This window comes from Schistocerca nitens, chromosome 6 (assembly GCF_023898315.1).
Source record: "Schistocerca nitens isolate TAMUIC-IGC-003100 chromosome 6, iqSchNite1.1, whole genome shotgun sequence".
Taxonomy (NCBI): domain Eukaryota; kingdom Metazoa; phylum Arthropoda; class Insecta; order Orthoptera; family Acrididae; genus Schistocerca; species Schistocerca nitens.
Window position 1 is genome coordinate 296,482,190 of NC_064619.1, and position 12,666 is coordinate 296,494,855.

The following is a 12,666-nucleotide window of genomic DNA, read 5'->3' on the forward strand; positions in this document are numbered from 1 at the left end:
AACTTTTAATGTCCCTGAAAGGGACCTGTATGGAGGTCGTGGTTTGATTATGTGGGGTGGGATTATGATTGATGCACGTACACCCCTGCATGTTTTTGTCAGAGAAACTGTAACAGGTCAAGTGTATCGGGACGTCATTTTGCACCAGTATGTCCGCCTTTTCAGGGGTGCAGAGGGTCCCACCTTCCTTCTGGTGGATGATAATGCACGGCCCCAACTTATAACCAATACCGTGGACTTACAGATCTGTGTCGTGTGTGTTCCCTATGTGCCTATGCTATTAGGGCCAGTTTTGTGTAGTGCCACTGTCTTCCGAATTTTATCAAAACAGCTACTCTCGTCAGCCACCGAGCCGAGTATCTACTTAGTGTGAATAATTAATATACACAATTATACACTGGAGCGCCAAAGAAACTGGTATAGGCATGCATATTCAAATACAGGGATATGTAAACAGGCAGAATACGGCGCTGCGGCCGGCAATGCCTTGATAAGACAACAAGTGTCTGGCGCATTTATTAGATCGATTAATTCTGCTGCAATGGCAGATTATAAAGATTTAAGTGAGTTTGAACGTGGTGTTGTAGTTGGTGCACGAGCGATGGGACACAGCCTCTCCGAGATATTGATGAAGTGGGGATTTTCCCATACAACCGTTTCACAAGGAAGCCGGTAAAACATCAAATTTCCGACATCGCTGCGGCTGGAAAAAGATCTTGCAAGAGCAGGACCAATGATGACTAAAGAGAATAGTTCAACGTGATAGAAGTGCAACTCTTCCGCCGATTGCTGCATATTTCACTGCTGGGCCATCAACAAGTGTCAGCGAGTGACCCATTCGATGAAACATCATCGATATGGGCTTTCGGAGCCGAAGGCCCACTCAAGTACCAGTGATGACTGCATGACACAAAGCTTTACACCTCGCTCGTCAACATCGAAATTGTACTGTTGATGAGTGGAAACATGTTGCCTGATTAGACTTGTCTCGTTTCAAATTGTATTAAGCGGATGGACGTGTACGGGTATGGAGACAACTTCATGAATCCATGGACCCTGCATGTCAGCAGGGGACTGTTCAAGCTGGTGGAGGCTCTGTAATAGTGTGAGGCATGTGCAGTTGGAGTGATATGGGACCCCTGATACGTTTCGATACGACTCTGACAGGTGACACATACGTAAGTATCCTGTCTGACCACCTGCATTCATTCATGTCCATTGTACATTCCGACGGACTTGGACAATTCCAGCAGGACGAAGCTCTGTGGCAGGATAAAGCTGTGAGGACGGGGCGTCAGTCATGCTTTGGTTGATCAGTTGGTAGAGGACGTGCCCGTGAAAGGCAAAGTTCCCGAGTTCGAGTCTCGGTCGGGCACACAGTTTTAATCTACCAGGAAGTTTCATATCAGCGCACAATCCGCTGCAGAGTGAAAATCTCATTCTGAAAACTCTTATGAGTTTAGACACTTCCGCTGGCCACCAAACTCCCCAAACATGAAAATTATTGAGCATATCTGGAAAGCCTTGAAACGTGCTCCAGCCCCTCGTACTCTACAGATTTCTGGACAGTCCTGCAGGATTCATGGTGTCAGTTCCTTCCAGCGCTACTTCAGACAATAGTCGAGTCCATGGCACGTCGTGTTGCAGCACCTCTGCATGTTAGCGGGGGCTCTAAACGATAGTAGGCAGGTGTACCAAATGTCTTAGCAGTGCTATTTTGTCAACCCAAAACACTATCAGTTTACTCCCTGGCGAAAAATCAGGCATTGTGGTGCATTGTCCCTGACACTGCTGAGTCCGCAGCATGAGCTTCTGCTTCTGCCCCACTACCAGTTCTCACGGTAATTGTTTGAAATGAACCACGCCTTTAAAAATGTGCTGGAACCCAAAGAAAGTGCCCTTCTCCTTGGAGTGAAAAAAAGTTCAGCAGAACCGATGTGGGATTGCCGCTAAACGTTTCCTAGCTGATCGCAGGCGACAAAGCAAAGGAACGCTTCAGGCGAGGAACGTGCGAAATGAATGACACGGAGATTTATCAAAAAGAGTAAAAAATTTATTTAGAAAAGTGTCTCTATGTACAAAGAGAGCGGGGCCGCGTCAGGCGGCTTCCGGGGGCGGGGCGCCGGCGGCGTTCTCCTCTGCGACCTTGACGAAGGCGGCGCTCAGCTCGCCGCGCAGCCTGCTCACCCCGCTGGCCGCCAGGTCGTACATCCAGATGTCCTTGTCCTCGCCCGCAGCCGGCTCCGACCTGACAACAACAGGGCCGTGTTTAAGAACCGCGGGCTCCTACACTGAACCTGTGGTTCGGGTCATCGCCTGGAGAAGTTTCGTGATAAGGAATCCGCAAAAAACAGCATTAGAGCACAGTGCGGCTCGTACATATACATTCTGGATGTTCACAAATTTTTAAATTCAGATAAATATGAGAGAGCGAAATTAGTAGCATCTGCTATATAACAGTTATGCTGAGCAACATATTTATACGACTTCAGTTGCTGTCAGTAATAATAATAACAGTAATAATAATATGCATAACTGATCTGAATAAAGAACGAACTGTTTTTGTGGAGTTTTGTTTTGTACATAATTAAGTACAGTTTATGGCAAGAACGAAATAATGTTTAAGCTTTCGATACTGCTGCGGAAATTAGATTAGTAAATGAGACGCTTAAAGTAGTAAATGAGTCCCCTTCCTGGGACAATGAATTCACGGTGTTCTTATTTCAATTTCCAGGAGTGTAGAATTGGGGAGAAGAGAAGTTTGTGGCACAACTTAACTAGAAGAAGGGATAGGTTGGTAGGACATGTTCTGAGGCATCAAGGGATCACCAATGTTGTATTGGAGGGCAGCGTGGAGGGTAAAAACCGTAGATGGAGACCAAGAGATGAATGCACTAAATACACTCCTGGAAATTGAAATAAGAACACCGTGAATTCATTGTCCCAGGAAGGGGAAACTTTATTGACACATTCCTGGGGTCAGAAACATCACATGATCACACTGACAGAACCACAGGCACATAGACACAGGCAACAGAGCATGCACAATGTCGGCACTAGTACAGTGTATATCCACCTTTCGCAGCAATGCAGGCTGCTATTCTCCCATGGAGACGATCGTAGAGATGCTGGATGTAGTCCTGTGGAACGGCTTGCCATGCCATTTCCACCTGGCGCCTCAGTTGGACCAGCGTTCGTGCTGGACGTGCAGACCGCGTGAGACGACGCTTCATCCAGTCCCAAACATGCTCAATGGGGGACAGATCCGGAGATCTTGCTGGCCAGGGTAGTTGACTTACACCTTCTAGAGCACGTTGGGTGGCACGGGATACATGCGGACGTGCATTGTCCTGTTGGAACAGCAAGTTCCCTTGCCGGTCTAGGAATGGTAGAACGATGGGTTCGATGACGGTTTGGATGTACCGTGCACTATTCAGTGTCCCCTCGACGATCACCAGTGGTGTATGGCCAGTGTAGGAGATCGCTCCCCACACCATGATGCCGGGTGTTGGCCCTGTGTGCCTCGGTCGTATGCAGTCCTGATTGTGGCGCTCACCTGCACGGCGCCAAACACGCATACGACCATCATTGGCACCAAGGCGGAAGCGACTCTCATCGCTGAAGACGACACGTCTCCATTCGTCCCTCCACTCACGCCTGTCGCGACACCACTGGAGGCGGGCTGCACGATGTTGGGGCGTGGGCGGAAGACGGCCTAACGGTGTGCGGGACCGTCGCCCAGCTTCATGGAGACGGTTGCGAATGGTCCTCGCCGATACCCCAGGAGCAACAGTGTCCCTAATTTGCTGGGAAGTGGCGGTGCGGTCCCCTACGGCACTGCGTAGGATCCTACGGTCTTGGCGTGCATCCGTGCGTCGCTGCGGTCCGGTCCCAGGTCGACGGGCATGTGCACCTTCCGCCGACCACTGGCGACAACATCGATGTACTGTGGAGACCTCACGCCCCACGTGTTGAGCAATTCGGCGGTACGTCCACCCGGCCTCCCGCATGCCCACTATACGCCCTCGCTCAAAGTCCGTCAACTGCACATACGGTTCACGTCCACGCTGTCGCGGCATGCTACCAGTGTTAAAGACTGCGATGGAGCTCCGTATGCCACGGCAAACTGGCTGACACTGACGGCGGCGGTGCACAAATGCTGCGCAGCTAGCGCCATTCGACGGCCAACACCGCGGTTCCTGGTGTGTCCGCTGTGCCGTGCGTGTGATCATTGCTTGTACAGCCCTCTCGCAGTGTCCGGAGCAAGTATGGTGGGTCTGACACACCGGTGTCAATGTGTTCTTTTTTCCATTTCCAGGAGTGTAGATTCAGAAAGACGTAGGTTGCAGTAGGTACTGGGAGATGAAGAATCTTGCAAAGGATAGAGTGGCATGGAGAGCTGCATCAAACCAGTCTCTGGACTGAAGACCACGACACCAAAACCTCCCTTTTCGCATTTTCGTGTAAGTGGGAGTTTTTGTGCAATTTTATTTTTATGGACAAAAGTACAAGTTCCCTAATTCATGTATTAGTTAACCAACACACTTAACGTACAGGTAATGCAGCACGATCTTAACTGATTATAGTTATGACGAAAACTTCCGTAATCCATGCTGACTTACCGAATTGTATGGTAGTCAAGATGTACAAGGGCTGAGAGGGAATAAAGAGAGTGGAAGACCACGAGTGAAGTGCTCAGATTAAAAAGTGTATAAGATAGGAATGTAGCCTCCCAACCTTACTGTTCAATCTGTACTTCGAAGAAGTACAGATTTGAGGAAGAAATTTCTGACAATGTAGGTTGCGGGCACAGCATTGTATGGTAGTAATGAGCGTTTGGTGTAGTAACCACAACCAACAGCGGGAACGCCTTGGGCCGCGGATCGGAGCCGCCAGGCGGGGAAGCCGCCGGCGGTGGAGCACGCACCACCGGGTAAACACAGGACGAGTCGGACGACAGACCAACGACAACTGACATCAACCGACCACGACCGACTATGAGCGACACAACAAGAAAGAGAGAAACAACTGAGGCTTGTGGAAACCACAACACCAAACACCAAACGTAAATCCACTCGGAACCAGAGCCAGGCAAATGTCAACAACGAGCAACGACCAGAACGCAGTACCGCCGAGACAGAAACGAAATCCAGAGCGAGTACCAGACTGGCTGGACCAGGGCAGAGCGGGTCCCTATATACGAAACCGGAGGGAGCGGCTATTGGCCGCTGTCTGCACGTGGCTTAGCGGTGGCGCCCTCGCTGCGCGAGAGCCGCTGCGCGGAATAGCCGCCGCGGAGGCGGAGCCCTCTATGGGCTAACCACGTCCATTTGTTCTGCCGCGTGTTCGACTTCCGCGGCGAAAGGTACTAGATCCCTCCCCCCCGAAATTGGTGCATGGGGGCAGAAATGCCCTGGACGATGCCGAGGCGGGTGGAACGAGGGCACGGGTTGTGAGGCGTCCAGAGGGCCCACTGAGGGAGGGGAGGGCAGACTGTCGGCAGCATCCATCAAGGTGTCACCAGAGGGCAGGGGGTCAGTGGGCGTCTCTATACCCCGGCGAGGCGGAAGGGGTGCCTGCAGAGCCGGCGAGGAGATGGAGGTTGAAGGGAAGGGCTCCACCTCAAGGGACATGTCCGCACCAGGAAGCAGGGAAGGCGGTGGGGGAGGAATCAAGGCAGGGGCCCGAGGGCGGAATTGGTTATGGTGGCGATGCTCGAGGCCTGTGTGTCTGTACAGTCGTCACTCGCCGCCTATGAGCCGCTGTCATCGTGGCGGGCGTCCATGCAGGTGTGCTGCCATAGGAGCGGGCCCACACGGCCATATCCGGGGCGTAGCGCCGGGAAGGGCGAGAGCGGGGCCCAGAAGGGAATGAATGGTATCAGCAGGTGGAGGAGGGTCTGAGGTTGTCGGCCGTGAAGGAGTTCGGCAGGACTATGACTGGCCACCGGTGTGGTGCGGTAGGTGTTAGAAACAAGGTGAGGGCCGAGGTGGTGGCCGACGGCTCCACTTATTTCATCAGCTGCTGTTTGAAAGTGGGACCAGGCGTTCCGCCGCGCCATTGGATGAAGGATGGAAGGGGGGAGAGTGAATGTGTTTGATACCGTTAGCGGAGCAGAAGGCCTGGAACGAGGACGCCGTGAATTGGGGCCTGTTATCTGTGACCAACGTCTGAGGAATGCCTTCAATGGCCAACACCTGGGCCAAGGCGGCGAGGGTGGCGTCAATGATGGTGGACGCCATGCGAACCACATATGGGTATTTGGAATAGGCATCAATGATGAGGAGCCACATGGAGCCTAAGAAGGGGCCTGCAAAATCGAGATGGATCCTGTCCCAGGGTTGGCTGGGTGTTGGCCAGGGCGCGAAAGATTGTGTAGGACTAGCCTGATGACGCGCACACACTGTGCAACCACGGACCAGGTGATCAATGTCTCCATCGATCCCTGGCCAATAGACATGTCGTCGAGCCAACGCCTTCATGCAAGACATCCCCCAGTGTCCGCGGTGTAATAAGTGCAGGATGCGGGGGCGTAAGTCCGGAGGGATGATCACCCGATGGCCGTCCGAGTCCGTGGACAACAGGAGGACGTCCTCCATCACCGAAAGTCAGTTTTCAAACGTCGGGTAAGGTAGGGAGGCCAACCATGGGTCACATAGCGGAGGACTTGTCGCAGAATGGGGTCCCTGCGCGTGGAAGCGGCGATTTGCGTGGCTGTCAGAGGAAATCCATCGAGAGTCTCCCGGCGGGCAGAGTCGATGTGGAAGCACAGGACTTCCTGCTGGTCGAACGCCGGATCGGGTCCTGCTGGGAGACGTGACAAGGCATCTGCATTAGTGTGTTGACTGGTGGGCCTATAACGGATGGTGTAAGTGTAATTACGCAAGAACAACGCCCAGCGCTGAAGACGCTGAGCCGTCCGTTCTGGGAATGCGAATGGGGCCCGAAAAGCGACACTAAGGGCTTGTGATCCGTGAGGAGGGTGAAGGGTGAAGTGCACCCCAAACAGGTAAATGTGAAATTTCTGAACTGCAAAAATAATGGCAAGAGCCTCCTTTTCGATCTGAGAGTAATTCCTTTGCGCAGGGGTTAACGTCTTGGATGCATATGCCACAAGTTGTTCCGACCCATCCTCATTCCCGTGTGCCAGGACTGCCCCAATCCCATACTCTGAGGCATCGGCTGCCACCACCAAGGGACGATCCGGAGAGAAAGGCATCAGGCAAGGGGCAGATTTCAGCATCGTCTTCAGGCGGGTGAAAGCCTGATCGCAGGCAGAAGTCCACGTGTAAGGTTCCCCTTTGCGACGCAGGTGATTTAGGGGATGCGCGACGTGGGCAGCTTGGGGTAAGAACTTTAAGTAATAATTTACTTTCCCCAAAAATACCTGGAGATCGGATAAGTTCTGTGGACGGGGAAGGGCATCGATGGCTGCGACATTGCGGTCCGAAGGGCGAATGCCATCTTTACTGAGCCAATGTCCTAAGTACTCCACTTCCGGTTGAAAAAACTGCACTTCTCCAGTCGACAACGTAAACCCGCAGCCTACAGGGCGTGAAATAAGGTACTGAGGTTGCCCAGATGTTCCTGGCGCGTGCGCCCCGTGACTAAGATATCATGGAGGTAATTGACACAAGCCGGTATTGGTTGCGTAAGTTGCTCGAGATACCGCTGGAAAATCGGAGGGGCAGAGGAAATGCCAAACGGAAGACGCTTGTATTTAGAGAGTCCGAAAGGCGTGTTGATGACTACGACGGCCTGCGATTCCTCATCCAACGGCAATTGGTGATAAGCTTCTGCCAGATCAATCTTAGAAAAGTGCTCGCCACATGCCAATTTAGCGAGAAGATCTTCCTGTCAAGGAATGGGATAAGTTTCGACCAAAGACTGAGAGTTGACCGTAACCCCAAAATCCCCACAAAGACGAAGCGATCCATTGGGTTTCTTGATGACCACTAAGGGCGTTGCCCAGGCACGCGATTGTACTGGCTCGATAACCCCCGCAGCCTGGAGCCGATCGAGTTCCTGCTTGACGGCCGCACGCAAAGCTACAGGAATAGGCCGAGCCTGACAAAAGCGAGGCCGTACGTTCGGCAGTAAAGTGATGTGTGCCTGGAAATCGGAAGCGCAGCCCAGGTCTGCCGAAAACAGGGAGGAAAAGGACGCGCACAGATCGTCTAGGTCCTGAAATGGAACCGTAGTCGAAACGAACTGCAATTCGTCTTGAATGGAAAAGCCAAACCGTGTAAACGCATCGAATCCAAAAATGTCCGAAGCCGACGGGTGGTCCACCACAAATAGGGTAAGGGGCCGGGGAATGTTTTTGTAGATGGCCATAACAGAAAACTGCCCACGGAGAGGGATGGAACCGTCGCTGTAGGCGACCAACCTCCGTGAGGGTGGGGACAATTCTGGAGACCCGAGACGTGCATACGTCGTCAGATTGACCAAAGAAACTGTGGCCCCCGTATCGACCTGGAAACGGACGTCCTCGTTAAAGATTCGTAGGGTGAGGAATAACTTTTGAGCCAATGTGTCGGTCCGAGGGGCGACTGCGTGTAAAGCATGGACGGCCTCCTGTTGGCCCGCAGGGGCGGGACGGGGGCGGGTCGAGTGGCTATAACAGACAGATCGAAGGTGGCCCTCTTTCTCACAGAGCGAACAGGTCTTCCAGCGATGGGGACAGTCAGCTCGAGTGTGGGCCGAGAAGCACTGGGGGCACGACGGGAGGGGGCCACGCGGCCGACGTCGAGGGGCGACCGGCGGTTCGGACTCCATAGAGACGTCAGACAGCGAGGAATCACGACAGCGGTGCCCTTTGGAGACTGCGCCCCGTCGACGGCGATGAGGAGTGGAGCGGGTAGTGGACTCGACCGCTGCCACCTGGGGCCGCGCCATGAGACGTTCGTTCGCCGCTTGAGCAATTTCGTAGGAATGGACAATACGCAGAATGTCTTCCAACGAGGGGTTGTCCAACCACATCCCGAATTAACGAATCTGCATATGACGTCTTGGACTGCTGATTGGTGCACGTGACGTTGCATTTGCGGCTGAGGTCTTGCAAATCCGTCACCCAGCAACGGTAGGACTGACCCGGCTGCTTGTGGTATTGATGGAATTCCAAGCGAGACGCAACCACGTGGTATCGCTGGGAATAATAGTTAGTTAGCAACACACAGATCTCGTGAAAGGAGAGAGCCACGGGGTCGACCAATGGTGCCAACTTGCCGAGCTAGAAAAACGTGTCCGGTGAGGCCCAAGACAAGAACAACGACCGCTGCAGAGAGTCATCCGACACCTGAAAGGCCGTGAAATGTTGCTTCAGACGATGTAGGTACGTTTCCCAATCCTCTTTTGCGTCGTTGAACGGTGGGAACGATGGCGAACGTGGGAACGTGTCTGAAAGCGGGGCATCTGGGGAAAGAGGTGGGAGGGAATCCCGCTTATTGACCCTGTCCGAGAGCAACTGTAGTGAGGTCTGTAAGACCTCCAACTGCTGCTGCTGCTGTCGCATGACCTGCTGCAGTTGCTCTAAGAGAGTGAGCAATTTCTCTTCCATACTCCTATGTTCCGTTTACCTCGTCGCCAAATGTAGTAACCACAACCAACAGCGGGAATGCCTTGGGCCGCGGATCGGAGCCGCCAGGCGGGGAAGCCGCCGGCGGTGGAGCACGCACCACCGGGTAAACACAGGACGAGTCGGACGACAGACCAACGACAACTGACAACAACCGACCACGACCGACTATGAGCGACACAACAAGAAAGAGAGAAACAAAGGAGGCTTGTGGAAACCACAACACCAAACACCAAACGTAAATCCACTCGGAACCAGAGCCAGGCAAATGTCAACAACGAGCAACGACCAGAACGCAGTACCGCCGAGACAGAAACGAAATCCAGAGCGAGTACCAGACTGGCTGGACTAGGTTTTTTTTTTTTTTTTTTTTTTTTTTTCTTTATTGTGATTTCATTCCCCTGCCCCATACGGGCAGGGGAGGGCTGTCAGCAGCACAATCCGCCGCTCTTCAGCCGAGTGATATGACAATTAAAACAAGAATAAAATAATACATACATAAGGAGGTAAAAAGGGGGAACATAAAACAGAGTAAGGGGAGAAAATGGAGGTAAAAATACACTGATATGTAGACGTTCATTGGGGACAGTTAAAAAAGTCACCAGAAAGGTAAAAAACACAATTGGTGATTCTTAAAACACATGGAAGTCACTAGATGCACAGGCACAGGTTAAAAGTCGGCCACAGTATTAAAAACACTCTGAAACAACACACTTAAAACCCACTCGGAGCACACACGACGAAGAATAAAACTACCAGGTGGGACCTGCCGAGGGAAAGGGCAGAGAGGATGGAAAAGGAGGGGAGAGCATGGGGCAGCTGGGGAAGCGGCGGGAGGAAGGGAGGAGGGGAACCGTGGGTTCACGAAGAGGCAGGAGACACATGGGGCGGGAGAGGAAAAGGGAAGACAGGGCAGGAGGGAGCGCAGAGACACTGAAAGAAGGCACAAGAGATGGAGGGGGAGGGGAAATCCGCTCAGAAGGAGGGAGGGGGAGGAGAGGGAGCCCTGAGGAGGAGGCAGGAAGAGGGGGTTAGAGTTGGTAGGAAGGGTAGATGTCAGGGCGAAGCTCATCATCCGGGAGCGGTAGACGGTGGAAGTTGTGTTGGGAAAGGAGATGGAGGGTGTGGAGATGGAGAGAGGGAGGGACACAACGGTAAAGGCGCGGCAACTGGTCGGGAGTGGAGAGGAAGGGAGACACCAGGGGGTGAGGGGGATCAAGGCGACGGACAACATAGAGTGTGCGGATGTGTTCAAGGAAAAGGAGAAGGTGGGGGAAGGGGATGAGGTCATAGAGGATGCGCGTGGGGGACGGAAGGCGGATGCGGAAGGCGAGGCGGAGCGCATGGCGTTCGAGGATTTGGAGGGCGTTATAGAACCGGGGAGGGGCGGAAATCCAAGCGATGCTGGCATAACAAAGGATGGGGCGGATCATGGATTTGTAGGTGTGGAGGATGGTAGAAGGATGCAGACCCCACGTCCGGCCGGACAGGAGTTTCAGGAGGCGGAGGCGGTTGTGAGCTTTGTTTTGGATGGTAAGGAGATGGGGAGTCCAGGTGAGGTGGCGGTCGAGGGTGAGGCCAAGGTATTTGAGGGTAGGAGTGAGGTGGATAGGACGGCCATAAATGGTGAGGTAGAAATCATGGAGGCGGAAGGAACGGGTGGTGCGGCCTATGATGATCGCCTGGGTCTTGGAGGGATTAACACGGAGGAACCACTGGTTGCACCAAGCGGTGAATTGGTCAAGGTGGGTTTGGAGAGTACGTTGGGACCGTTGAAGGGTAGGATAAAGGGCTAGGAAGGCGGTGTCATCAGCGAACTGGAGAAGATGAACAGGAGGGGGAGGTTTGGGCATATCAGCAGTGTACAGGAGATAGAGGAGAGGGGAAAGGACAGAACCTTGGGGCACGCCGGCAGAGGGGTAGAAAGTACGGGAGTTGGAATTGTGGATAGTCACATAGGAGGGACGATGGGAGAGGAAGGAAGCAACGAGACGGACGAAGTTGATGGGGAGAGCATAGGTCTGGAGTTTGAAAAGGAGCCCGGGATGCCAGACACGGTCATAGGCGTTCTGGAGGTCAAGGGAAACAAAGATAGCAGAGCGACGGGAGTTAAGTTGGAGGGAAAGAAGATGGGTAAGGTTAAGGAGCTGGTCGTCAGCAGAGAAGGAAGGCCGGAAGCCACATTGGGTAAGAGGAAGGAGGCGGTGCTGGTTAAGGTGGCAGTGGATACGGCGAGAGAGGATGGCCTCAAAGACCTTACTGAACACGGAGGTGAGGCAGATGGGACGATAGGAAGAGGTAGCAGAGGGGGGTTTGTTAGGCTTAGGGAACAGCAGGACACGGGAAGTCTTCCACAGGTCAGGGTAAAATCCAGTGGAGAGGAGGACATTGTACAGGGTAGCAAGGACAGACAGGAAGGATGGAGGGGATTCCTTGAGGTGACGGTAGGTGACGCCATCATGGCCAGGGGCGGTGTTTCGTTTGGAGCGGAGGACGAGTGTGATGTCTTGCATGGTGATGGGAGTGTTGATGTCGGAGGGGGGTAGCCGATCCAAGTACTGGAAGCTAGGGGCGAGCGGGGGGACCGAGGTGTCAGTGCGGTCAAGGACAGTGGGGAAGAGGGAGTAATCAAAATGGGGATCGTCAGGAATGGAGAAGACCTCGGATAGGTGGGAAGCAAAATGGTTAGCCTTACTGAGGTTGTCAGGAAAAGGGCGATCGTCATGGAGGATGGGGTAATGTGGGGTGGGATGGCTACCAGTAAGGCGGTGGAAGGCTGACCAGTACTTGGAGGAGTTGACAGGGAGGGTGGAGTTGAGGCGTGTGCATGTCTGACGCCAGTCCCGGCGTTTCTTTGCTGTAAGGAGGTTCCGGATATGTCGCTGTAATTGCCGGTGGCGGGTGAGAGTATCCCGGTCACGAGTGCGGAGGAAGGAGCGGTAGAGCCTGCGGGATTCACGCAGAAGAAGGACGGCCTGCGGAGGAAGCGTAGGGCGGTGAGGGTGGATGAGTTTGGTAGGGACATGAGCCTCCACAGCGTCAGTGATGGTCTTCTGGAGGAAGGAAGAGGCATGGGTGATGTCATCAGG

General features: G+C 53.4%; 1 protein-coding gene across 1 annotated transcript in view; it reads right to left on the bottom strand.

Annotated features, from left to right (window-relative positions):
• Positions 1-2,079: 2,079 nt before the first annotated feature.
• The window catches only part of LOC126263331 (mastermind-like protein 2), a 187,953-nt gene continuing 177,366 nt past the window's right edge, over positions 2,080-12,666 (bottom strand). The window contains exon 9 of the mRNA XM_049960420.1: positions 2,080-2,248. Coding sequence (XP_049816377.1) covers positions 2,098-2,248 — 151 coding nt within the window. The 3' untranslated portion in view covers positions 2,080-2,097. The remainder of the gene's footprint in view (positions 2,249-12,666) is intronic.